Source organism: Ambystoma mexicanum, chromosome 14 (assembly GCF_040938575.1).
Source record: "Ambystoma mexicanum isolate Mex_15411 chromosome 14, UKY_AmexF1_1, whole genome shotgun sequence".
Lineage (NCBI taxonomy): Eukaryota > Metazoa > Chordata > Amphibia > Caudata > Ambystomatidae > Ambystoma > Ambystoma mexicanum.
The window spans coordinates 17020806-17048063 of NC_090940.1; the positions used below are offsets into that span (position 1 = coordinate 17020806).

The 27258-nt window shown below is 51.3% G+C and overlaps 1 protein-coding gene across 5 annotated transcripts in view; it reads left to right on the forward strand.

Moving 5' to 3' along the window:
- The window catches only part of SLC25A21 (solute carrier family 25 member 21), a 991659-nt gene that overhangs the window by 901596 nt on the left and 62805 nt on the right, over window positions 1-27258 (forward strand). For all 5 annotated transcript variants that reach the window (XM_069638415.1, XM_069638416.1, XM_069638417.1 and 2 more), the window contains one exon: window positions 21927-22091. In XM_069638415.1, the coding sequence (XP_069494516.1) occupies window positions 21927-22091 (165 nt within the window). The remainder of the gene's footprint in view (window positions 1-21926; window positions 22092-27258) is intronic.

Here is a 27258-nt window from a genome sequence, read left to right on the forward strand (position 1 = left end):
AAACCATTGACTTCCTAGGATAGCATCCACTGCATATGGCTGTATTTCTGTTTACGCTGTACCAATTGGAAACCATTGACTTCCTAGGATAGCATCCACTGCATATGGCTCTATTTCTGTTTACGCTCTACCAATTGGAAACCATTGACTTCCTAGGATAGCATCCACTGCATATGGCTGTATTTCTGTTTACGCTGTACCAATTGGAAACCATTGACTTCATAGGATAGTATCCACTGCATATGGCTGTATTTCTGTTTACGCTGTACCAATTGGAACCATTGATTTCATATGATAGTATCCACATGACTGTATTGCTGTTTACGTTGTTGCTGTTTACGCTGTACCAATTGGAAACCATTGACTTCCTAGGATAGCATCCACTGCATATGGCTGTATTTCTGTTTACGCTGTACCAATTGGAAACCATTGACTTCATAGGATAGCATCCACTGCATATGGCTCTATTTCTGTTTACGCTCTACCAATTGGAAACCATTGACTTCCTAGGATAGCATCCACTGCATATGGCTGTATTTCTGTTTACGCTGTACCAATTGGAAACCATTGACTTCATAGGATAGCATCCACTGCATATGGCTGTATTTCTGTTTACGCTGTACCAATTGGAAACCATTGACTTCCTAGGATAGCATCCACTGCATATGGCTGTATTTCTGTTTACGCTGTACCAATTGGAAACCATTGACTTCATAGGATAGTATCCACTGCATATGGCTGTATTTCTGTTTACGCTGTACCAATTGGAACCATTGATTTCATATGATAGTATCCACATGACTGTATTGCTGTTTACGTTGTTGCTGTTTACGCTGTACCAATTGGAAACCATTGACTTCCTAGGATAGCATCCACTGCATATGGCTGTATTTCTGTTTACGCTGTACCAATTGGAAACCATTGACTTCATAGGATAGCATCCACTGCATATGGCTCTATTTCTGTTTACGCTCTACCAATTGGAAACCATTGACTTCCTAGGATAGCATCCACTGCATATGGCTGTATTTCTGTTTACGCTGTACCAATTGGAAACCATTGACTTCATAGGATAGCATCCACTGCATATGGCTGTATTTCTGTTTACGCTGTACCAATTGGAAACCATTGACTTCCTAGGATAGCATCCACTGCATATGGCTGTATTTCTGTTTACGCTCTACCAATTGGAACCATTGATTTCATAGGATAGCATCCACTGCATATGGCTGTATTTCTGTTTACGCTGTACCAATTGGAAACCATTGATTTCATATGATAGTATCCACATGACTGTATTGCTGTTTACGTTGTTGCTGTTTACGCTGTACCAATTGGAACCATTGATGGCTTCAACAAGAGACCGGACCTCTGTGGTTGATTATATTCTGGTATCCACAGGTTAAATAGTGATTAAATAGGAGTATCTTGTCTACAACCCTAGTAAAGAGCTTAGGGCATTTATGTGACTTTCCTTTTAGGTTCTATCCCCAAACCTCTCAGCATTTTTGCCATTTTTCCTTTCTCCCCTTTCCATGTACCTCATGTGTTGTAGCCAATATGTTTTTTAACATTCATGTATTGAAGCAAGTGACTTGCTGCAATTTGAAATTATTAAATGAGACTTTTTGATCATTTATCTGTATGATGTCCACCCTCCTTTCCTCCCTTTTGTTGAATTGATATGTGTTTGTTATGTAACAGCTTTGTTTGTGATTGTCTTTTTGTGGTATAGTTTAGTCTCTGTTAGGGGACTGGTTCGTTCAGCTGCCACTGGGGTGTGTTTCTGTCTGTGATTGTTCATTTGTTTTTGTGGAGATCAGTGTGATAGTCGTTATAGTTCTGTGTGTGACTGTATAGGTTCTTCCGTTCTTTGTTAATAGACTGATTTGGTTTTGAATGGAGGCTTCGATTCGGTTTGGACGCTCCCAGGTAGATGAGATGTCGATGAGTGGTGGCAATCACTGGGTTTTCCCAACATTAATTTCAAACTACCTCTCAACCTACCCTCCCATCTTGGACAAGGATTTCCACCTTTTCGGCCTTCTGTGGGATTAGCATAAAAATTGTGTAACAAATGTGGGAGGAGTTACTGAATTCCTTGCCCGTAGCTTCCACTCTGACGGCAAGAGAGGGCAAGGAGCAGATTGCTGAGGTAGACCCAGGAGCAGTGCAGCTCTGTAGGGAAAGTCCTGTGAAGTGAACAGAAAATAGCTTCAGCAGGAGCGCGGCTGTACATCCAGCAACAGATCCATTTTTTTATTTATTTATTTGTTGTTTGCTTGTTAGGTGCTTATTCAATACAAATATACTGTTTTACAGTGCCCACAGGGCAGGGAGAGAGGGAAATACATTACAACACAATATTTACAGCCGAGGGGGTAGAGGGCGGGGGACAACCCTACTATGCCTTGTGAGTATTCAGAACGTGCAAGTGCAGAAAGGAAGAGGGAAGAGGAGTAAGTGCTGGGGAGTACAAGCCTGCGGGTGAGCCATGGATGAAGTGCTAGGAATGTAGAGTGCTTCACGGCCTGGGCCAGGGGCGGTGTAAGTGCGAGTCTCCAGAGCGGCGGGTGTGCAGATGCAAAGTGCTGTGGAAAGACAGGAGCTGGGAAGAATTGGTGTGGGAAGTCGAGGCCCTGAGGATGCAGAAGGGCCAAGGACATTGATTCAGCAACTGTGGGATTAGCAGAGAAGACAAGGAGGAGGAAAAAAGAAAATCTTGAGGAGCTTCCGGGATTTGAGAAGATCCTGCTCAAGGGGGAGGTGGAGGCTGTTCCAAAGGACAGAGCCCACAGAGGAGAGTTAGCGACTCCCTGCCCTCTGTTTAGCAAAATGCTTTGCACACAAAGGCCCTCATTACAAGCTGGGCGCAAAGGGATACCGGGCGCCGGTAATGACACCAGTGCCGGTAATCCCTTTGCGCCCTATTCTGAGGTCCCTTTGCGGGTCCTTCATTAACGCCTGGTTTTAGCAGGCGTTAAGAAAGGGACCCGCAAAGGGATAACAGGGGTCAGTAACGGTACCGTAAATTACGGTACCGTTATTGCCGCCTTCCCCCTTCCCATTGAGCCCTATGGGAGCTCGCATGGGAATGGGGAATGGCTTTTCAAATAGGGATTTACCGGTCCCACAATGGTCGGAATAGACCGGTAAGTCCCCATACCACCAAGTCGGTGGCGGTACCGGTATTGGTGCTAGTCATGGCGCTAATAGCGCCATGACTAGCACCAACCTCGGAATGAGGCCCAAAGAGTTGGGGCCAGAGGAGCGAAGTGGTCTAGAGGGAGAGTATTTGGTGAGATAGAGCTAAAGGTAGTGTGGTCCTCGGGGCCAGACAGCCTTGTCGATGATGCAGAGGGATTTGAATTTAATCCGTGCAGCAACCGGGAGCCTGTTCAATCAGGCATTCATCCTTCTTCATCTGAAGCTGCAACCCTTCTCACTCGCTCTCTCTCTCTCTCTCTCGCTGTGCCTGGAACCCCAGCCTCCAGCACCTTCAGAGTGCATATACATAGTAGTATTTCCTTCTAAAGGTATCCATTGTATCCAACCCCATCACTGAATCCCCTTATTGTACAGTTGCTTGACATAAAGCCCAGCATAGCGCATAGATGTATGGCTCAAAGTAGAAGAGCGCTCAGAGAAAATGTACCCTGATAACATGCTGCAGAGGTTGTCAAACACAAGGAAAACACACATAGATAATGTAATATATCCTACTGAAATCTTGAAAATCAAAGTCAGTCACTTATCAGAAGTGCAGAAACATGGAAAGAAACACACACACACTGACATTCAGAGCTGCTTTCTGAACACGAGCATAGAAGATAAGAACATCTGCCTGCCTCTACTCTTTGCCATTTGCAACTCATCCAGAACAATCCACAACAGGACTGCGTGACTTATCTTTGGCCTCAAGCCCTTGGATCGTATCTCTCCAGCCCTTACATCTCTCTATTGGCTCCCAGTGGCTGCAAGGATCAAGTTGAAGGCCCTCTGCATCATCCACAAGGCTTTCTGGGCCCGGGACCACTCTACATCCATCTGTCTCTTCCAAAGCATCTTCCTTCTCGAGCTCTCCCTCTCATCCACCTCCAAGTCTCTGAGGTTCAGACGCTTCTCCAGGCAGATAATGGGGGTAGATCTCTTTCCTCGGCTGGGGCCTCCGACTGGAACAGCCTCCCTCCTTCTCTCAAACTTGATCAGGACCAGCTAAGGTTCTAGAAGCAACTCAAGACCTTCCTTTTCGCTTCAACATTCTCTCTCTTGTCAATTGCTCCTGTCTGCTGCGCTAACTGGTTACCTGGACACCCACTGAACCTACGGGACCAGGCTCCTGCATGACCAGTTGCCCCTTGCACTGCCTTTGGAACTCCCAACCAGTTAGCGACTGTATCTGCAACCCTAAAGTCCCCTGACTCCCAGCACATATTGAGCCACGTCCCTGGCAGCACTTATCGCGTTACCATTACACTGCCCTCACACCCCCTTGGCACTTGTCCCTCCCCTCGCATTTGCACGATCTGAATGACACAAGGCCTAGCAAGATCATTTATTTTCTCCTCCTTCTATCTTCCCTTCGTTGTCTTGTCGCATCTAGAAACACTTGTGTAAAGGCGCGTTATAAATGACTTATCATATCATATCTTCTCACCACAGGCCAAGGTCTGGAAACCCAGGAGAAACCCAGGAGTGGAAACAATACATAATATCCATATTGATAGGACAAGCATTAGCGCCGGGTGATATGACGAATCCTTGGATGTCGTCCCTTCTTCAATAGGGGGAGACTCTTCCCATGGGGCCAGGGGGGTGCAGCCACAGTCCAATAGCCCCCCTGTGGGTGGTGCACTGTGGGAGGATCACGTGGGGAGGAAAAACCTCTGTGAGACAAGGGAGGACATCTTAGGGAGAACGTGGTATTCACTTACCCCTTCATCGCCTCCCTTATTCTCTTTCCCTATGCAGGGTTCCATAGCCCTCTACACTTCCATCTACCTCTGTATGGTAGACACTTCGCCCCCCTTTACAAATACTAGGACGAGAAAGAGTAGGGACTACCCAGGTGAATCATGTACGAAGACTGAGACGAAGAAGAGACACAGAGTGATGAAGAGCACTCAGCGGAACCAACATCAGCACTCTAGTTAATATGAACCACCTATCCGTGAATGGAGTATAAAAACGGAAGAAGGACTGAAAATGGTGTCAGTCCTTCTCTGGAGGAGCCGCAGGTCCAGAGACAATCCGACTTCATGCAAGGAAGAGGAAGCTGTCCGGGAAGCAAGAGTAAAGGTGTCCCGGAGTGTTTCACAGGCAGTGGACCAGAGAAGAAATCAGAGAAGTGGGAGAAAGGTGGAAGCGACCCACCTGACTGGCAGGGAGTCGAGAGTACCTCAGAGCGGCCAGTCTCATGCGCTGCAGGGTGGCTGCAGCATGTCTAGTCCCTGCAGGCCACCTGAAGGGACCCACCTGAACACTAGGAAAACCCAGTATCACTGAGAAGCAGCAGAGACAGGGTCTGGGACCCACCTGAACACCGGGAAGACCCGGTAACACTGAGAAGCAGCAGAGACAGGGTCTGGGACCCACCTGAACACAGAGAAGACCCGGTAACACTGAGAAGCAGCAGAGGCAGGGTCTGGGACCCAACTGAACACCGAGAAGACCCGGTAACACTGAGAAGCAGCAGAGACAGGGTCTGCGACCCACCTGAACACCGTGAAGACCCGGTAACACTGAGAAGCAGCAGAGACTGGGTCTGGGACCCACCTTAACACCGAGAAGACCCGGTAACACTGAGAAGCAGCAGAGACAGGGTCTGGGACCCACCTGAACACCGAGAAGACCCGGTAACACTGCGAAGCAGCAGGGAAAGTGTCTGGGACCCACCTGAACACGGAGAAGACCCGGTAACACTGAGAAGCAGCAGAGACATGGTCTGGGACCCACCTGAACACGGAGAAGACCCGGTAACACTGAGAAGCAGCAGAGACAGGGTCTGGGACCCACCTGAACACCGAGAAGACCCGGTAACACTGAGAAGCAGCAGAGACAGGGTCTGGGACCCACCTGAACACAGAGAAGACCCGGTAACACTGAGAAGCAGCAGAGACAGCGTCTGGGACCCACCTGAACACAGAGAAGACCCGGTAACACTGAGAAGCAGCAGAGACAGGGTCTGGGACCCACCTGAACACCGAGAAAACCCGGTAACACTGAGAAGCAGCAGAGACAGGGTCTGGGACCCACCTGAACACGGAGAAGACCCGGTAACACTGAGAAGCAGCAGAGACAGGGTCTGGGACCCACCTGAACACAGAGAAGACCCGGTAACACTGAGAAGCAGCAGAGACAGGGTCTGCGACCCACCCAAAGAGTGGGAAGGCCCACTATAACAGAAAAGTAACAGAGCCAGGGTCTGGGTCCCATACAAAAACCGTGACGCTCAGGAAACCAAAGAAAGCCCAGAAGCAGGGTTTGGGACTCTTGCCCAGGTGCAGAGACTACAAGCAAAGGCACAGATGCACTTAAGCCTCTACCTACAGGGAAAGATTACTGTGAAGTTGTTTTCCCACCACCGGGTCTTGCAGGTTAGCGAACCAGGCCTGTGATATAGTAACCTCGAAGTAGAAGAAGCCAGGGGAAAGAGGCATCCCCTCTGGTGTCGGGAGGCACTATGAAGAAGCTTGGGGGAAAGAGGCATCCCCTCTGGTGTCAGGAGGCACTATGAAGAAGCCTGGGGGAAAGAGGCATCCCCTCTGGTGTTTGGAGGCACTTTGAAGAAGCCAGGGGAGGGAGGCATCCCCTATGGTGTCGGGAGGCACTATGAAGAAGCCTAGGGGAAAGTGGCCACACCTCTGGTGTTTGGAGGCACTTTGAAGAAGCCAGGGAGGGAGGCATCCCCTCTGGTGTTGGGAGGCACTTTGAAGAAGCCTGGGGAAGGAGGCATCCCTTCTGATGTCGGGAGGCACTTTGAAGAAGCCATGGAGGGAGGCATCCCCTCTGTTGTCGGGAGGCACTTTGAAGAAGCCAGGGGAGGGAGGCATCCCCTCTGGTGTCGGTAGGCACTTTGAAGAAGCCAGGGGAAGGAGGAATCCCCTCTGGTGTCGGGAGGCACTTTGAAGAAGCCAGGAGAAGGAGGCATCCCCTTTGGTGTCGGGAGGCATTTTAAAGAAGCCAGGGCAAGGAGGCATCCCTTCTGGTGTCGGGAGGCACTTTGAAGAAACCTGGGAAGGGAGGCATCCCCTTTGGTGGCGGGGGGGGGGGGGGACTTTGAAGAAGCCAGGGGAGGGAGGCATCCCCTTTGGTGTCGAGGGGCACTTTAAAAAATCCAGGGGAGCAAGGCATCCCCTCTGGTGTCGGGAGGCACTTTGAAGAAGCCAGGGAGGGAGGCATCCCCTCTGGTGTCAGGAGGCATTTTAAAGAAGCCAGGGCAAGGAGGCATCCCTTCTGGTGTCGGGAGGCACTTTGAAGAAATCTCAAGGAGGGAGTCATCCCCTCTAGTGTCAGGAGGCATTTTAAAGAAGCCAGGGCAAGGAGGCATCCCTTCTGGTGTCGGGAGGCACTTTGAAGAAGTCTCAGGGAGGGAGCCATCCCCTCTGGTGTCGGGAAGCACTTTGAAGAAGCCAGGGAGGGAGGCATCCCCTTTGGTGTCAGGAGGCACTTTGAAGAATCCTGAGGAGGGAGTCATCCCCTCCGGTGTCGGGAGGCACTTTGAAGAAGCCAGGGGAGGGAGGCATCCCTTTTGGTGTCGAGGGGCACTTTAAAGAAGCCAGGGGAGCAGGGCATCCACTCTGGTGTCGGGAGGCACTTTGAAGAAGCCAGGAGAAGGAGGCATCCCCTCTGGTGTTGGGAGGCACTTTGAAGAAGTTAGGGGGAGGGAGTCATCCCCTCTGGTGTTGGGAGGCACTTTGAAGAAGCCAGGGGAAGGAGGCATCACCTCTTGTGTCAGGAGGCACTTTGAAGAAGCCAAGGGAAGGAGGCATCACCTCTTGTGTCAGGAGGCACTTTGAAGAAGCCAGGGGAGGGAGTCATCCCCTCTGGTGTCGTGAGGCACTTTGAAGGAGCCAGGGAGGGAGACATCCCCTCTAGTGTCAGGAGGCGCTTTGAAGAAGACAGGGAGGGAGGCATCCCCTCTGGTGTCGGGAGGCACTTTGAAGAAGCCAGGAGAAGGAGGCATCCCCTCTGGTGTTGGGAGGCACTTTGAAGAAGTTAGGGGGAGGGAGTCATCCCCTCTGGTGTCGGGAGGCACTTTGACGAAGCCAGGGGAAGGAGGCATCACCTCTTGTGTCAGGAGGCACTTTGAAGAAGCCAGGGGAGGGAGTCATCCCCTCTGGTGTCGTGAGGCACTTTGAAGGAGCCAGGGAGGGAGACATCCCCTCTAGTGTCAGGAGGCATTTTAAAGAAGCCGGGGGAGGGAGGCATCCCCTTTGGTGTCGGGAGAAAGGAAGCGCTTTGAAGAAGCTGGGGAAAGAGGCATCCCCTCTGGTGTCGGGAGAAGGGAGGCACTTTGAAGAAGCCAGAGAAGGAGGTATCCCCTCGGGTGCCATTATTCGCATATAAGGAAACAAGGGGAAGGATGCCAACCCCTTTTTGATTTTTGGACACTTGAAGAAAACCAGGGGAAGGGAGATACCTCATTTGAATAACTTTCAAGGAACTGTGAAAGCCTCTGCCCAGAAGGAGGGAGTCATCCTTCTCGATCAGAAGGAGGGTCCCGGAAGAAGGGAGTCATCCTTCTGGATCGTAAGGAGGGTCCCGGAAGGAGGGAGTCATCCTTCTGGACTAGCAGAGACATTTACGGAAGGAGGGAGTCATCCTTCTGGACTAGCAGAGACATTTCCCAGAAGGAGGGAGTCATCCTTCTGGATTGGAAGGAGGGTCCCGGAAGGAGGGAGTCATCCTTCTGGACCGGAACAAGGGTCCTGGAAGGAGGGAGTCATCTTTCTGGATCAGAAAGAGGGAATCATCCTTCTGGACCAGAACGAGGGTCCTGGAAGGAGGGCATCATCCTTCTGGACTTGCAGAGACATTTCCCGGAAGGAGGGAGTCATCCTTCTGGACCAGAAGGAGGGTCCCGGAAGGAGTGAGTCATCCTTCTGGACTAGCAGAGACATTTCCCGGAAGGAGGGAGTCATCCTTCTTGACTGAGACATTATCCAGAAGGAGGGCGTCATCCTTCTGGACTAGCAGAGACATTTCCCGGAAGGAGGGAGTCATCATTCTGGATCGGAAGGAGGGTCCCGGAAGGAGGGAGTCATCTTTCTGGATCAGAAAGAGGGAGTCAGCCTTCTGGACCGGAACGAGGGTCCTGGAAGGAGGGCATCCTCCTTCTGGACTTGCAGAGACATTTCCCGGAAGGAGGGAGTCATCCTTCTGGACCATAAGGAGGGTCCCGGAAGGAGGGAGTCATCTTTCTGGATCAGAAAGAGGGAGTCAGCCTTCTGGACCGGAACGAGGGTCCTGAAAGGAGGGCATCATCCTTCTGGACCATAAGGAGGGTCCCAGAAGGAGGGAGACATCCTTCTGGACTGGAACAAGGGTCCTGGAAGGAGGGAGTCATCTTTCTGGATCAGAAAGAGTGAGTCATCCTTCTGGACTGAGACATTACCCAAAAGGAGGGAGTCATCCTTCTGGACTAGCAGAGACATTTCCTGGAAGGAGGGAGTCATCCTTCTGGACCATATGGAGGGTCCCGGAAGGAGGGAGTCATCTTTCTGGATCAGAAAGAGGGAGTCAGCCTTCTGGACCGGAACGAGGGTCCTGGAAGGAGGGCATCATCCTTCTGGACCATAAGGAGGGTCCCAGAAGGAGGGAGACATCCTTCTGGACCGGAACAAGGGTCCTGGAAGGAGGGAGTCATCTTTCTGGATCAGAAAGAGTGAGTCATCCTTCTGGACTGAGACATTACCCAGAAGGAGGGAGTCACCCTTCTGGATAGGAAGGAGGTTCCCGGAAGGAGTGAGTCATCCTTCTGGACTAGCAGAGACATTTCCCAGAAGGAGAGAGTCATCCTTCTGGACTGAGTTTTTTCACGGAAGGAGGGAGTCATCCTTCTGGACTAGCAGAGACATTTCTCGGAAGGAGGGAGTCATCAGGGAGTCATCCCTTCCAGGAGTAATCCTTCTGGACTAGCAGAGACATTTTCCGGAAAGAGGGAGTCCTCCTTCTGGACTGAGACATTTCCCAGAAGGAGGGAGTCATCCTTCTGGACCGAAAGGAGGGTCCCGGAAGGAGGGAGTCATCCTTCTGGACTATCGGAGACATTTCCCAGAAGGAGGAAGTCATCCCTCCGGGAATCATCCTTCTGGACTAGCAGAGACATTTCCAGGAAGGTGGGAGTCATCCCTTCCAGGAGTCAGCCTTCTGGCTAGCAGAGACATTTCCCGGAAGGAGGGAGTCATCCTTCTGGACTAGCAGAGACATTTCATGGAAGGAGGGAGTCATCCCTTCCAGGAGTCATCCTTCTGGACTAGCAGAGCCATTTCCCGGAAGGAGGGAGTCATCCTTCTGGACTAGCAAATACATTTCCAGGAAGGAGGGAGTCATCCTTCTGGACTAGCAGAGACATTTCCCGGAAGGAGGGAGTCATCCTTGTGGACTAGCAGAGACATATCCCGGAAGGAGGGAGTCATCCTTCTGGACTAGCAAAGACATTTTCTGCAGTTTCTTAATAGTGTTAAGGGTAGAAGTAGGATTTGACACGCTGGAGGATGTTTTTACGTCTGGACACTCTGACGGGTCCTTGGTTTATTATTTGGGGTAGGGAAGGCTGTCTTAGCGTAAGGGATGGATAGGTTTTCCCCTTTCCTTTTGGGATATAATAAGTCTGTTGCAATCATTATGTCCCCTCTGTGTCGGTCTCTTGCTTCTGCGCCCTTTCATAGACCACTATGGCGGTAACCGGGGCAGCATAATTGCCTATTGCATTCTACCACTTGCTCTTCATGCCGCTATGATCCCCACCCCCACCCCTTCTTCCTATAAAGTCTCCAAGCTAGCCCTTCCGCTACCCTGCTCTGTCTCCTGCTCCCCTTTCCCCTCAACAGTCCCTCCTGTCATCCCTCCTCCCACTGTTTCCTCTCCAGTCTTCACTGCTTCTCCCTCCTCTCTTACACTCGAATCCCACCTCCTTCTCCGTTACTCTTGTTTATTCCCTTTTGGCCTCTGTCCCCCCCTACCCTTCGTCCCCCATCTCTCTTCTTCCCTCTTTCCAATGTTTCTCCCCCCTTCTTTTTCCACTCTTGGCCTCTGTCCACTCCTCCTCTTTTCCCCTCATATCTCTTCTTCCCAAATATCTCTTCTTCCCTCATATCTCTTCTTCCCAAATATCTCTTCTTCCCTCTTTTCCTACCCCCTTCTTTTTCCCCTCTTGGCCTCTGTCCTCCCCTCCTCTTCCTTCCTCATATCTCTTTTTCCCTCTTTCCACTTTTCCTCCCTGCTTCCCTTTCCCTCTTGGACTCTGTCCTCCCCTCTTCCTGCCTGATATCCCTTCGTCCCTCTTTCCCCCTCTACCCCTTCCTTATGCTCTCTTGGCCTCTGCCCACCCCTCCGCCCCCTCTCGTGTATCTCTTCCTTTTCTCTTTCCCGCCTTCCCTCGGCACTCTCCTGGAAAGGAATGTCACGGCCCATTGAGGGCCACTCTCCGCCTCACTCTGGGAAGTCGAAACCCAGCAAGCAAATGACTTTAGTAAAATGAAGCCTCTTTTCTGAGCTCTCCCCCCCCCGCCCCCCAGCTCCCCCGCCCACCCAGGCGGACACCTGTTTTGCCTTTTCATGGTGCATTTGCTTATGAAGCAGGTATGGAATTCTCGAACCTTAGGTTTCTGCCAGCGGAAGCTCTGACTGGGTGGGGGGAGGGGGTGGGGTGGCTCAGGCTGAAGCAGGCACCCTTCCCAAGTAGCACAACCAAACCCCCAGCCCCGCCAGTGAGTGGGGAGGAGGTAAAGGGTGGTTCATGCACCGCATTTTCCTTTGGGTGTCGGAGCGCTGGTGTCCCTATTCTCCACAGTGTTGCCCTCTTTCACCCCAAAGGGGTCCTCATTCTATGCACAGCTGGGGCCATCATCTCTGTGGGACACCCAGCTTTCTGCTCCTTGCTCGGTTTCTACATTTCTCCCTCTCCTCGCTGCCCTTGCTATGACTGCCTCCACAGTCCCCGATTCTCTCTGTTCTCTCTTTCTCTCTTCACTGTCCTTGCTATGACGGTCTCCACAGTCCCCGATTCTCTCTGTTTTCTCTGTTCCCTCTTTCTCTCTTCACTGTCCTTGCTATGACGGTCTCCACAGTCCCCGATTCTCTCTGTTTTCTCTGTTCCCTCTTTCTCTCTTCGCTGTCCTTGCTATAACTGCCTCCAAAGTCCCCGATTCTCTTGTGTTCTCTGTCCCCTCTTTCTCTCCTCGCTGCCCTTGCTATGACTGCCTCCAAAGTCCCTGATTCTCTCTGTTTTCCCTGTCATCTCGTTCTCTCTTCACTGTCCTTGCTATGACTGCCGCCAAAGTCCCTGATTCTCTTCTGTTCTCTGTCCCCTCTTTCTCTCTTCACTGTCCTTGCTATGACTGCCTCCAAAGTCCCTGATTCTCTTGTGCGCTCTGTCTCCTCTTTCTCTCTTCGATGTCCTTGCTAGGACTGCCTCCAAAGTCCCTGATTCTCTTGTGCGCTCTGTCTCCTCTTTCTCTCTTCACTGCCCTTGCTATGACTGCCTCCAAAGTCGCTGATTCTTTTCTGTTTTCTCTGTCCCCTCTTTTTCTTTCCTGCCCTTGTTATGACTGCCTCCAAAGTCCCTGATTCTCTTGTGTTCTCTGTCCCCCTTTCTCTCTTCACTGCCCTTGCTATAACTGCCTCCAAAGTCCCCGATTCTCTTGCGTTCTCTATCCCCTCTTTTTCTCTTTGCAGTCCTTGCTATGACTGCCTCCAAAGTCCCCTAATCTCTTGTGTTATCTGTCCGCTCTTTCTCTTCTAGTTGGCCCTTGTTATGAGTACCTTCGAAGTCCCTGATTCTCTTGTCCGCTCTGTCCCCTCTTTCTCTCTTCACTGCCCTTCCTATGACAGCCTCCAAAGTCGACGATTCTCTTCGGTTTTCTCTGTCACCTCTTTCTCTCTTTGCTGCCCTTGTTATGACTTCCTCCAAAGTCCCTGATTCTCTTGTGTTCTCTGTCCCCTCTTTCTCTCTTCACTGCTCTTGCTATGACTGCCTCCAAAGTCCCCGATTCTCTTGTGCGCTCTGTCTCCTCTTTCTCTCTTCGATGTCCTTGCTAGGACTGCCTCCAAAGTCCCTGATTCTCTTGTGCGCTCTGTCTCCTATTTCTCTCTTCGATGTCCTTGCTAGGACTGCCTCCAAAGTCCCTGATTCTCTTGTGTTCTCTGTCCCCTCTTTCTCTCTTCACTGCCCTTGCTAGGACTGCCTCCAAAGTCCCTGATTCTCTTGTGCGCTCTGTCTCCTATTTCTCTCTTCGATGTCCTTGCTAGGACTGCCTCCAAAGTCCCTGATTCTCTTGTGTTCTCTGTCCCCTCTTTCTCTCCTCGCTGCCCTTGCTATGACTGCCTCCAAAGTCCCTGATTCTCTCTGTTTTCTCTGTCATCTCGTTCTCTCTTCACTGTCCTTGCTATGACTGCCGCCAAAGTCCCCGATTCTCTTGTGTTCTCTGTCCCCCTTTCTCTCTTCACTGCCCTTGCTATGACTGCCTCCAAAGTCCCCTAATCTCTTGTGTTATCTGTCCGCTCTTTCTATTCTAGTTGGCCCTTGTTATGAGTACCTTCGAAGTCCCTGATTCTCTTGTCTGCTCTGTCCCCTCTTTCTCTCCTCGCTGCCCTTGCTATGACTTCCTCCAAAGTCCCCGATTCTCTTCTGCTGTCTGTCCCCTCTTTCTCTCTTCACTGTCCTTGCTATGACTGCCTCCAAAGTCCCCTAATCTCTTGTGTTATCTGTCCGCTCTTTCTATTCTAGTTGGCCCTTGTTATGAGTACCTTCGAAGTCCCTGATTCTCTTGTCTGCTCTGTCCCCTCTTTCTCTCCTCGCTGCCCTTGCTATGACTTCCTCCAAAGTCCCTGATTCTCTTCTGCTGTCTGTCCCCTCTTTCTCTCTTCACTGTCCTTGCTATGACTGCCTCCAAAGTCCAGCATGATGCGTCCCTCTCTCTTGTTGATGCATGCACCTTTTGTTTCATGTGTTTCCCTGCTAAATGCCACCTTACCAAGGCCCTCCAAGATGGCCGTTCGTTCATTTTTTGCTACTCTGAAAAATATGTGAATTGTTTCCTGCTTTGTGGGCCATCCCCTGCCCCCTCTCCCATGGGTTGCAATTGGCCCCTTTAGCCAATGGCTGCAACCGGGAGGCAGGAGCCGGCCGCACCACCTAAGGCCCACAACAAAGGCCCTGTCTACCACTGTCACCACGGTATGCCGGATCGCTTGCCCTGTGAGTGTCTGTGTGCTCCCCTTTCCCCCCTGAATGTCTGTGTGCCCCTATGTCCCCGTGAGTGTCTGTGTGCCCCCTTGCACCCCGTGAGTGTCTATGCGCCCCCATGCCCCTTGTGAGTGTCAGTGTGCCCCCATGCCCCTTGTGAGTGCCTGTGTGCCCCCCATGCCCCTCGTGCATGTCTGTTCCCCCTTGCCCCCATGAGTGTCTGTGTGCCCCCCATGCCCCTTGTGTCTGTGTGCCCCCCTTACCCCCATGAGGTCTGTGTGCCCACCATGCCCCTCGTGAGTGTCTGTGTGACCCCCTTAACCCCTGTGAGTTCTGTGTGCCCCTATGCCCCTCGTGAGTATCTGTCTGCCCCCCTTGCCCCCTGTGAATGTCTGTGTGCCACTTACCCCTTGTGAGTGTCTATGTGCCCCCATGCCCCTCATGAGTGTCTGTGCCCCCTTGCCCCTCTGAGTGTCTGTGTGCCCCCATACCCCCGTGAGTGTCTGTTTGCCCCCCTTGCACCCCATGAGTGTCTGTGTGCCCCATGCCCCTTGTGAGTACCTGTGTTGCCCCCATGCCCCGTGTGAGTACCTGTGTGCCCCCATGCCCCTCGTGAGTGTGTGTGCCCCCTTGCCCCCCATGAGTGTCTGTGTGCCCCCATAGCCCTTGTGAGTGTCTGTGTGCCCACTTACCTCTTGTGAGTGTCTGTGTGCCCCCCTTACCCCGTGAGTGTCTGTGTGCACCCATGCCCCTCGGAGTGTCTGTGTGCCCCCTTACCCCCTCTGAGTGTCTGTGTGCCCCCTATGCCCCTCGTGAGTATCTGTTTGCCCTCCTTGCCCCCATGAGTGTCTGTGTGCCCACTTACCTCTTGTGAGTGTCTGTGTGTCCCCCTTACCCCCGTGAGTGTCTGTGTGCACCCATGCCCCTCGTGAGTGTCTGTGTGCCCCCTTACCCCATGAGTGTCTGTGCACCCCATACCCCTTGTGTCTGTGTGCCCCCCCTTACACCCGTGAGGTCTGTGTGCCCCCATAGCCCTCGTGAGTGTCTGTGCCCACTTACCTCTTGTGAGTGTCTGTGTGCCCCCCTTACCCCGTGAGTGTCTGTGTGCACCCATGCCCCTCGTGAGTGTCTGTGTGCCCCCTTACCCCCTGTGAGTTCTGTGTGCCCCTATGCCCCTCGTGAGTATCTGTGTGCCCTCCTTGCCCCCCATGAGTGTCTGTGTGCCCCTTACCCCTTGTGAGTGTCTGTGAGCCCCCTTACACCCCGTGAGTGTCTATGTGCCCCCCATGCCCCTCATGAGTGTCTGTGCCCCCTTGCCCCTCTGAGTATCTGTGTGCCCCCGTGTGTGTCTGTTTGCCCCCTCGCACCCCATGAGTGTCTGTGTGCCCACTTACCTCTTGTGAGTGTCTGTGTGCCCCCCTTACCCCCGTGAGTGTCTATGTGAACCCATGCCCCTCGTGAGTGTCTGTGTGCCCCCTTGCCCCCATGAGTGTCTGTGCGCCCTCATACCCCTTGTGTCTGTGTGCTCCCCCTTACCCCCGTGAGGTCTGTGTGCTCACATGCCCCTCGTGAGTGTCTGTGTGACCCCCTTAACCCCTGTGAGTTCTGTGTGCCCCTATGCCCCTCGTGAGTATCTGTCTGCCCCCCTTGCCCCCCGTGAGTGTCTGTGTGCCCCTTACCCCTTGTGAGTGTCTGTGTGCCCCCTTACACCATGTGAGTGTCTATGTGCCCCCCGTGCCCTCATGAGTGTCTGTGCCCCCTTGCCCCTCTGAGTGTCTGTGTGCCCCTGATGCCCCCCGTGAACTGCCTGTCTGTCCTCCATGAATCCCTCTTCTTTTGCCTCCTTCCTATTCTTCACCCCACTCTATTCTCCCTCCTCTCCTACTCTTCCCTCCTCCCCCCTTGCCGCCTCCTTGTTAACTTCCGGCACTACCTCAACTGCCGTAAGGTATCGTAAATCCATAGCTGCCTGTCTTTTGCAGCCACCTTGCCCCCCCACCCCTATGCCCCCCCTTTTCCTTTTTCCTTTTCCTGTTAAGCCTGGCACTATCCCAATTGCTGTCAGTCATAGTAATCATAGCTGCCTGGCTTCGCAGCCTCCCTGCCCTCCCCTCCCCTCCCCACCACCATCGTTCATTGTCCTGTGCACTTACTCTTATCATTTGTCCCGTGACTTTTGATAGCAGCTTATCTGTCTCCTCTCCTTCCCTCTTGTCTTCTCCGACCGCCCCCCCCCGCTCTATAAAATTTGTATCTGACCTATTTTGACAGTAGCTTGTTTTGTTCCTCTCCTTCTCCCTCACTCCAAAACGCCCCCCCCCCCTGTATACTTCATGCACTACATCAATTGTCATCAGGCATAGTAATGTTACTGCTTGTTCTGTTCTCCTTCTTTTCCCTTCCCTCTTTGCCTTATCTGTTCCATGCACTTGCACTATCTGAAATGTCGCCAGGCCTATTACGATAGTTATTTTTCACATTCTATATTGTTTCAAGGACTTTAAGAATTTATTTTCCCACGTTCCCTCCCTCCTTGAAGCGCTTTGAAACACATTGTGTATAGGCGCTATATAAATAAACAATCAATTCAATTCAATTAAAAAAGTCCCCAATTCTCTTGTGTTCTCTGTCCCCTCTTTCTCTATTCACAGTCCTTGCCTCCAAAGTCCCAGATTTTCTGGTGTTCTCTGTCCCCTCGTTCTCTCCTAGTTGGCCCTTGCTATGGTGACCTTCGAAACCCCATTTGAATTTCTTGAATTTTGTATTTCTTTTGTGGCACTTCAGTTCGGATTGCTCATGATTACATTGAAGATTGTCCCCCATGTTTGCATCTTGGCCCATGCCATGTTACAGAATACCCGCTCAAGGGGCGCTTAGTCATGAGTCCCGGTGAACTTCCTGCCAGCCTGGTGGTGTCTTTCCCAAAGGAAGGGATTGTGATGCCTGTTCTTTCGCCCCTCTTCATCCTCAGGGGCACTGTGTCCCTGGCAAACGTCTGTCCAGGTCCCTTTGCTTTGCTCGTGTTCCTCCTTGGGCACTCCCTTAACATGGATTAAATGCTCTTGAGTTTTTGAAGTGGAAGCTTTATAAATTCAAATTTTGAACATAGGTCTTCCTTCAAGCCTTGGTCGGGTGGCCTTGACATACCTGTGGAGTCCAGTGCTCCGGTGGCGCTTTGCCCTACTCCATCTTCTGAGCATCGTAACAGTAGCTGCTTCTATAGTGCATTGAGTGCAAGACTGGGGCCCTCAGATTTTGTTGGCACCCCTTTGGGCGTCTTCAAAGGGCCCCCTAACGCGGTGGCCCATTTTGACAGAGGGCTGTCTGTGTGGGCGGAATAGCCTGAGCTCTTTTGACTTTTATTTAAATGATGTGAATAGCTCTTGCTCTTAAAGTGAAGGACTGCTAAACGGGTCCTCCTTGTCACAATGCTCTATGCAGAAAAGCTCAGTGCACACAAGGGACTTTGGTGAACTTGTCTACTGGTTCATCTCAGCAGCTGCTTTGTGGTTTGACAACATTGTTGTCACAAAGTGTCATGTACATTCCTGCCAGCAAGTGTTGGAATCAAAAGTTGAGCAGGTCAAGTCTGCCTTTAATCATGTTCATATTAAAGGATATTTGTACCGCGCACTATCACCACCGTAGTGGTCTCCTGGCGCTCTGGTGGATCTGAAACACAAGGGGGGTAGGTTAGGGCGTGTCAGTGGGGCAAAGTTTGTAAAGGAGAAAGGGAGCAGTGATGTACTGTTGGCAGCTTCAATTTGTTTAATACAGTTCGCAGAGCTTTTTGGTGCAGTATATGGTCCGAGTCCGTTGTGTGCTGTTGTGTGATGGTCTGTGTGGTATGTTTATTGTTGCGGTGTGGTGAAGTGCATGTGGGTTACTTTGGTTTAAGAGGTGTGGTCGTGTTTAGTTAGGGTGTGAGAGGTGTGTGAAGAGGGGTGATGGTTTAAGAGGTTTTCGTAGGGTTGGTTAGTAGCATTGTTGTCCCGAGAAATGCACACTCCTATTGTGTGTCTTTCGGGATTTAGACAAGGTTGTCTTCCTTTCAGTGATCTATTTCCGCATGATGAGGCTGCCTCTCACCTCTCTGTCATTATGTTAAGTTAGCTAGTCTTTGCATTTCTATCTAGAAGTTGGTCGGCTCCAACATCCCAGTTTGTGGTTGGTGCAAACTAGTCCTTTCGGATCTATCTACTTGTGACCTACGCCCGTTCCAAACGCCCTGTCTGAGTGGGTAAGATTGGTAGTTCTGCCTTTTGTGTAGGTTTGTTTGCTAGTGTTCTGTCCTGATAGGGTTCGTAGTCGGTTCCACCTAGCATTGTCTCTCTTGTTTTTGTCGGGGTTTCCCTAAGTTTTAGGTGTTGTCTGTGCCGTCCTCGATTCCGTCAGCCTGTTCTTTTGTCTTTTCTGTTTGATTGTTTGTTGTTTCGCTCTGGTTCCAAGGTGTTGAAGTGCCAGATTTTTAGTCGTTTTCTGAATTTTAGGTGGTCTATGGTATTATTCCTTTCGGGAGGTTGTTCCAGATTTTTGCCACCAGGCAGGAGAAAGAGGAACCCCCTAGTTTTTTCTTGGCGTATGGCTTTGGTTCCATGCAGATTTCATTGCTTGATCTGAGGAGTCTCGCTGGCTTGTAGATTATTTTCTTTTGTAGGAATCCTGCTCCCTGTCTGCTGATTGCCCTATGTGTTATACACATTGTTTTGAACGTGATACATTGTTTGATTGGAAGCCAGTGTAACATTTTTAGCGCTGGGGTGATGTGATCTCTTCTAGATATTTTGAGGAGGAGTCTGGTTGCTGCATTTTTGATGCGTTGTAGTTTCTTCAGGAGGTATTCTGGCATCCCAAGGTAGAGGCTGTTTGCGTAGTCAATTCTTGACATGATGAGGGCGACGATTGTCAATGTTTTGTGGGTGAAGGACAGGAAAGGTAGGATTCTTTGTGTTGAGTGAAGGAGGAGGGGGAAGCATTTCTTAATTATCGCATTTACTTGTGGTTGTAAGGTTAGTGTGTTGTCCATTAGGACTCCCAGGTTTTTGCCTACCTTTGATGGTGTGGGTGCGGTTCAAAATTCTATCGGCCACGGAATGTAGGTGTTGTTCTCTTGGTTTTTAGATATAATCATGATTTCTGTCTTTCCTGGGTTGATTTTTAAGGTTGTTGGCGTTCATCCAGTCAGTGATTTCTTGTAGACATTCTCCTAGAGTTGAGTGATCTGCTTGTGTGTTTTCGATTTTGTAGATTTGAGTGTTTGTGTAGTTGTAGTACGTAAGGTTGTATTTTTTGAAACTCTTAATTTATCAGCATCTGGTAGATGTTGAAGTACAGTGGTGATAGTGAGGATGCTTGTGGTTCGCTACAGTTGTTAACTCGTGGAGTAGATTTGAAGGGTTTTATCCAGACAGTTTGTTCTGTTTGCTAGGAATTATTTAATCCAGAGTAGTGCCATGTCCATTATACCTAGATCATCTTAGCCTGAATTAAATGATATTACTGTGTGCTCCCCCCACCTGGTGGCAATTGCAAACCTAACTGTAAGCCATGTCTGTTTTTTGACAGGGTGGTCTCTGGGACTTTGCAATTATACTGGCCAAAAACCCATTAATGTTATGTTATTATCAACTTCTATTACTTGTGACACTCATGGTCAGGGCTACTGTATTTTTACTGTCTGGGACTGAGTATCGTCCAAAACAAACCATTTGGACTGGGACACAGCAAAAGCCTTTGTCTTCCCTGGAACAGGCTTGTGACCTTCCAGGGAGACCAGAATTGCCCTCCAGGGTGCATGGAGAGAGGCCTAGTGCTTCAAAGGGCATGCTCTACTACACCACGAGAATGTATAGCATGGTGATATTAGCAGTGGCCCTCTGATGTAGGCAGGCAGAGAATGGGGCGGGTTAAAGTTACCCAGGCAAAGACTTTCCAGTTAAACAACAGTTCCACCATCTTGGATTTTCCTAATGCTCCCAAACCTCTGCTCCACCTACCCATTTCCTGCACACAAAGCGCTTTGGGTATGACATCACCAGGCAGAAGACTCTGAAGACAGCAGCCAGAACTCGACTCCTTACAGAAGGCTAGAAGGGACCCAATCCATGGTGCTCTTTTCCCTACATAAAAGGGAAAACGCTGCCCTTAGTTGAATCATCCTTGGACACTTGAAAAGGGGGTATTCCTCTCGAACCTGGTTGGGAGGACAGTCTGCTCCAAAGTGCTCTGCCATAGAGGTGAAGCCAAGATTTCCAAGGAAGTGGCAAGGCTTTCCACCTAACCATTCCAAGGGAATATTTGGGATGACCAACTTGCTGGCCAAGGCCTCATGCAGCCGAGACCTCTGGTTCCCAGGAACCTGCACACTGGAGGTGCTCGCTACAAATCTTCGTGGTTGGGAAGTACAGAAGATAGGACTTAGCTTGTGGGCGGGGACCCTGGACGCGTCCCCAGCACCCAGAAATTAAGAAACCGCATTAGACCCTGATTTTGGCTTCCATGCATTTTAGAGTTGGCTCTACCTCTTTGAGGTGCTTTTCAGGCCACGGTATTGGAGCTTCCTTTGACACTTGCTGCTTTTTTGATCCACTGTTGGACCGCGACCCATCACCGGCATAGAAGAATCTAATTGCATTCTTGGACCTTTCCGAGCGGACTTGACTGATTCAAGACGCTGACTCGATTCATCGCCTCCTAATCGCGATTCATCGCCTCCTAGCTTCTTCACAGGTTTCCATCTGCATCGCTGGACCATCTCGAGACCCAGGATCCAGTGGGAATCACTTATACAAGCCGTCTAAATGCCAACCCCCCACCCCTTTTTACAGTATCTAGAAGCCGCACCCGAAGCTGCTGAGAACATGAAGAAGTATTTCAAGTTATTGAAATGTCTCTGCCCTCTCCCCCTCATCCAGTCTGGAAGGGCTCTAGTGCCTTGTAAGAACCCACTCTCTAAACAGCTTCAGTGAAGGGAGACTGCTGCTGAAATAATTGCCTGTTCACCCCTCTCTTCAAACCCAAAGTAGTGCCCCTTTTTAATCCTAACTCTGCATTCCCGGTTTTCCCCTGTATAGGAGGCTGGCGTTGTCGTGTTTTTGCTTAGTGTGTTTGCATTATTAGTTTGATAAAAGTCACCTGTTCTTATAGGACCCTGGTTGCATATTCTTTTTTTAGACAGCATTTGCTATCATTCCCCTAGTGCTTGGGGCACCGCCTGGCCCTCTGTTGCCTGGGGTCTAATTGCTGCTGCACCTTGTGTTCACCAGCTAGTCTGGTCTGCACCTAGCCTATGGCAGGGATCTGCAACATTTGGCTTTTCAAGTATGTTGGACTACATCTCCCATCAGCCCTAGCCAGCATAGTCAATGGTAAAATATCATGAGCGCCGTAGTCCAAAGCATCTGCAGAGCCGCAGGTTGCAGTCCCCTGGTTTATGGTGCATGAGTGAGTGAATATATAGAGTGATTTCGTCCCTTGCCTCTTGGCACGCGCTCTGACCCTCTTTTCTTCTGTACAGCGGCACTCCACCTTTACCCAGGCGCAGCACATCATCACCAGCGAAGGTTTTGGGCTCCGAGGACTGAACAAAGGCCTCACCTCCACGCTCGGCCGCCATGGGGTCTTCAACATGGTCTATTTCGGCTTCTACTTCAACGTGAAGGGCTTCATCCCAGAGATAAAGGTGAGAGCACTCGCTGCACCGCAGCACTTACCCAGAGGGTGGGTATCTGGTCTTTCCATCGAAAGCCATACCATCGAAAAGTATTCATTGAATTGCCTTTCCATCGAAAAGCATATTCATGGAATCATTTTCGATGGTTAATTTTGATGGATAGGGTTAGTGTTTGGGTGGCGGCTGGGGTTAGATTTAGGGTTAGATTTAGGGTTAGATTAAGGGTTAGATTTAGGGTTAGATTTAGGGTTAGATTAAGGGTTAGATTAAGGGTTAGATTGAGGGTTAGATTAGGGTTAGGGTTTGGCGCTAGGGTTAGATTAAGGGTTAGATTGAGGGTTAGATTAGGGTTAGGGTTGGGGCTAGGGTTATATTTAGGGTTAGATTTAGGGTTAGATTAAGGGTTAGATTAGGGTTAAGGTTGGGGCTGGGGTTAGATTAAGGGTTAGGTTAGGGTTAGGATTGGGGCTAGAGTTAGATTAAGGGTTAGATTGGGGTGGGGGTTGGGGGGCTGGGAGGGAAACCCCCCCAATATATATATTAAAATAATCCTTACAAGGAGCTGGCCAGTACCGAAATGTCAGCTCTGGACAGCTCCATGTAACGTTTTAATGTAGAAAATAAAAGCATCAAAATGCTATTTTTTACATTTAAATGTACATATCCATTTGATGGAAAAGTTTCGATGGATATGTACTTTTGATGTAAAATATAAATGTCGATGCTTTTATTTTAGATGCATCTTTGTCGATGCATCGTTTTTGATGCAATTACTATAAACCCAGAGGGTGGCACAACCATCGCAGGAAATGGGCCGGAAACAGGACGGAGCGGTGCTCCAGCAAAACGTATCTTGCCCGAGCGCTGCCCTGTCCCCAGGGCCTAGCGCAGAATACACCCACTTGTTTTGAACCCGAGTTATCGCACAGACGAGCAACCCGCCGGTCTGTGCGATAACTCGGCTTCAGAACAGATATGCCTGTGCGTTCAGAAGACTTGGAAAGGGAGACTGAATACAGAAGCACCCACACCCTCACATACATGTTGCAGCTGTGCAAATTTGCAAAACAGTCCAAACCTTTTTTTTTTGTTCGGTTGAGTATTGTGACCAATCAAAACCGCAGTCTAACTTCCATTATTTGCTCAAAAGGGTTTCTTACTGAATCACTATAAGACATGTTTCAAATTTAAGAGTGTGAGCTTTCTTATGTTACAAACACTACAGGGAAGAGACGCACGAAAGGACATGTCATTGAAACCGGTCGACCAGACATTTTGGATGTCTTCTAAATAAGGGGGACACACAGAATAATGAAAAAACCGACCACTACCAGTTTATTTAAGATACAGTAGTCGTGCTATATCTTACCCTGTTTAAACTCATAAAAACGACAATTTGAGGATTTACAACAGTGGAAGAAGAAACATTCTGTTTTAGCGAGAAATGTACGCAACATCTTAACAGTGAGACGACTCACGTTCGATATCATCTCTAGATTGTATGTTTTTTTTATTGAATATATCGTTGAGCTGATCAGACACACTTCACGGAGGACAAATAAATTGTCATTCAGACATATAGTCCCACGTGAACTGCCCGACAAACCAATGAACGCAGGACGGGAACAATAAACCCAAACTGCAATTTTACTTTTTAAAACTACACAGCCATAAGCAAAAACTGCTCTAAATAGTAAACTCATTGTAGCAGTAGAGAGAGTTTCTTCTTACCTATCCCTTTTAGACAGGCGGTGCCACAGCGTCCTCTAGGGCTGTTCAACACCATAAAGGGAGAGGTTGTTCTTCAAGTCAGGGTGAGCGTTAGGGGTGCACAATAATAGTGCAAATAGTAATTGGCATAATGAAAGCCCTGCATGTCCTGTGTTTTGTGTGATACCATTCTTATGTTCCCATAATGCTCTTTGCTTTTATGCAAATTGCCAGAATTGGCTTCTATGAAGAGATACTGTGTTAAGTGACCTGGCCTGGGGACACGCCCTTGGGCCACGCCCACTCCTCCAAGAAGGAAGAAGGGGAGGTTTCCCGCAGTCGTTTTTTTCCATTTCCAGCACTGGGCACAAGAAGATGGCGGCAGCGGGGAGCAGCTTCAAAGACTCACATAGGGGGCAGTCAGAAAACTTAATACAAGCAGGGCCTTCTCTCGTGAACACCATTGCTGCACCAGAGCCTGGTGCAGTGTGTCTGACACCTGAGAGCAGGGAGCTTCCAACACTAACCCCATCCCAGGAGCCTGGTGCAGTGTGTCTGACACCTGAGAGCAGGGAGCTTCCAACACTAACCCCACCCCATCCCCAGAGCCTGGTGCTGTGTGTCTGACCACCTGAGAGCAGGGAGCTTCCAACACTAACCCCACCCCATTTCCAGAGCCTGGTGCAGTGTGTCTGACACCTGAGAGCAGGGAGCTTCCAACACTAACCCCACCCCATCCCCAGAGCCTGGTGCAGTGTGTCTGACACCTGAGAGCAGGGAGCTTCCAACACTAACCCCACCCCATCCCCAGAGCCTGGTGCTGTGTGTCTGACCACCTGAGGGGCAGGGGCTTCCAACACTAACCCCACCCCATTCCCAGAGCCTGGTGCAGTGTGTCTGACACCTGAGAGCAGGGAGCTTCCAACACTAACCCCATTCCCAGAGCCTGGTGCAGTGTGTCTGACACCTCAGAGGCAGAGGCGGGGGACTTCCAACACTAACCCCACCCCCATCCCCAGAGCCTGGTGCAGTGTGTCTGACCACCTGAGAGCAGGGAGCTTCCAACACTAACCCCACCCCATCCCCAGAGCCTGGTGCTGTGTGTCTGACCACCTCAGAGGCAGAGGCGGGGGACTTCCAACACTAACCCCACCCCATCCCCAGAGCCTGGTGCTGTGTGTCTGACCACCTCAGAGGCAGAGGAGGGGGGCTTCCAACACTAACACAGCCCCCATCCCCAGAGCCTAGTGCAGTGTGTCTGACCACCTGAGGGGCAGAGGCGGGGGACTTCCAACACTAACCCCACCCCATCCCCAGAGCCTGGTGCAGTGTGTCTGACACCTGAGAGCAGGGAGATTCCAACACTAACCCCACCCCATCCCCAGAGCCTGGTGCAGTGTGTCTGACACCTGAGAGCAGGGAGCTTCCAACACTAACCCCACCCCATCCCCAGAGCCTGGTGCAGTGTCTCTGACACCTGAGAGCAGGGAGCTTCCAACACTAACCCCATCCCCAGAGCCTGGTGCAGTGTGTCTGACACCTGAGAGCAGGGAGCTTCCAACACTAATCCCACCTCATCCCCAGAGCCTGGTGCAGTGTGTCTGACACCTGAGAGCAGGGAGCTTCCAACACTAACCCCACCCCATCCCCAGAGCCTGGTGCAGTGTGTCTGACACCTGAGAGCAGGGAGGTTCCAACACTAACCCCATTCCCAGAGCCTGGTGCAGTGTGTCTGACACCTCAGAGGCAGAGGCGGGGGACTTCCAACACTAACCCCACCCCCATCCCCAGAGCCTGGTGCAGTGTGTCTGACCACCTGAGGGGCAGGGGCTTCCAACACTAACCCCACCCCATCCCCAGAGCCTGGTGCTGTGTGTCTGACCACCTCAGAGGCAGAGGCGGGGGACTTCCAACACTAACCCCACCCCATCCCCAGAGCCTGGTGCTGTGTGTCTGACCACCTCAGAGGCAGAGGAGGGGGGCTTCCAACACTAACACCACCCCCATCCCCAGAGCCTAGTGCAGTGTGTCTGACCACCTGAGGGGCAGAGGCGGGGGACTTCCAACACTAACCCCACCCCATCCCCAGAGCCTGGTGCAGTGTGTCTGACCACCTGAGGGGCAGAGGCGGGGGACTTCCAACACTAACCCCACCCCATCCCCAGAGCCTGGTGCAGTGTGTCTGACCACCTGAGGGGCAGGGGCTTCCAACACTAACCCCACTCCATCCCCAGAGCCTGGTGCAGTGTGTCTGACCACCCGAGGGGCAGGGGCTTCCAACACTAACCCCACCCCCATCCTCAGAGCCTGGTGCAGTGTGTCTGACCACCTCAGAGGCAGAGGCAGGGGCGTCCAACACGAACCCCATCGCCACAGCTTGGTGCAGTGTGTCTGACAGGCTGAGGGGCAGGTGGCTTCCAACACTAACCCCATCCCCAGAGCCTGGTGCAGTGCGTCTGACCACCTGACAGCAGGGGGCTTCCAACACTAACTCCACCCCAACGCCACAGCCTGGTGCAGTGTGTCTGACCACCTCAGAGGCAGAGGCAGGGGCTTCCAACACTAACCCCACCCCATCCCCAGAGCCTGGTGCTGTGTGTCTGACCACCTCAGAGGCGGGGGGCTTCCAACACTAACCCTCCCACATCTCCAGAGCCTGGTGCAGTGTGTCTGACCACCTGAGGGGCAGGGGACTTCCAACACTAACCCCACCCCCATCCCCAGAGCCTGGTGCTGTGTGTCTGACCACCTGAGGGGCAGGGGCTTCCAACACTAACCCCACCCCATCCCCAGAGCCTGGTGCAGTGTGTCTGACCACCTCAGAGGCAGAGGAGGGGGGCTTCCAACACTAACACCACCCCCATCCCCAGAGCCTAGTGCAGTGTGTCTGACCACCTGAGGGGCAGGGGCTTCCAACACTAACCCCACCCCATCACCAGAGCCTGGTGCAATGTGTCTGACCACCTGAGGGGCAGGGAGCTTCCAACACTAATCCCATTCCCAGAGCCTGGTGCAGTGTGTCGGACACCTCAGAGGCAGAGGCGGGGGGGCTCCCAACACTAACCCCATCCCATCCCCAGAGCCTGGTGCAGTGTGTCTGACCACCTGAGGGGCAGAGGCGGGGGACTTCCAACACTAACCCCACCCCATCCCCAGAGCCTGGTGCAGTGTGTCTGACCACCTGAGGGGCAGGGGCTTCCAACACTAACCCCACCCCATCCCCAGAGCCTGGTGCAGTGTGTCTGACCACCTGAGGGGCAGGGAGCTTCCAACACTAACCCCATTCACAGAGCCTGGTGTAGTGTGTTGGACACCTCAGAGGCAGAGGTGGGGGACTTCCAACACTAACCCCACCCCATCCCCAGAGCCTGGTGCAGTGTGTCTGACCACCTGAGGGGCAGGGGCTTCCAACACTAACCCCACCCCATCCCCAGAGCCTGGTGCAGTGTGTCTGACCACCCGAGCA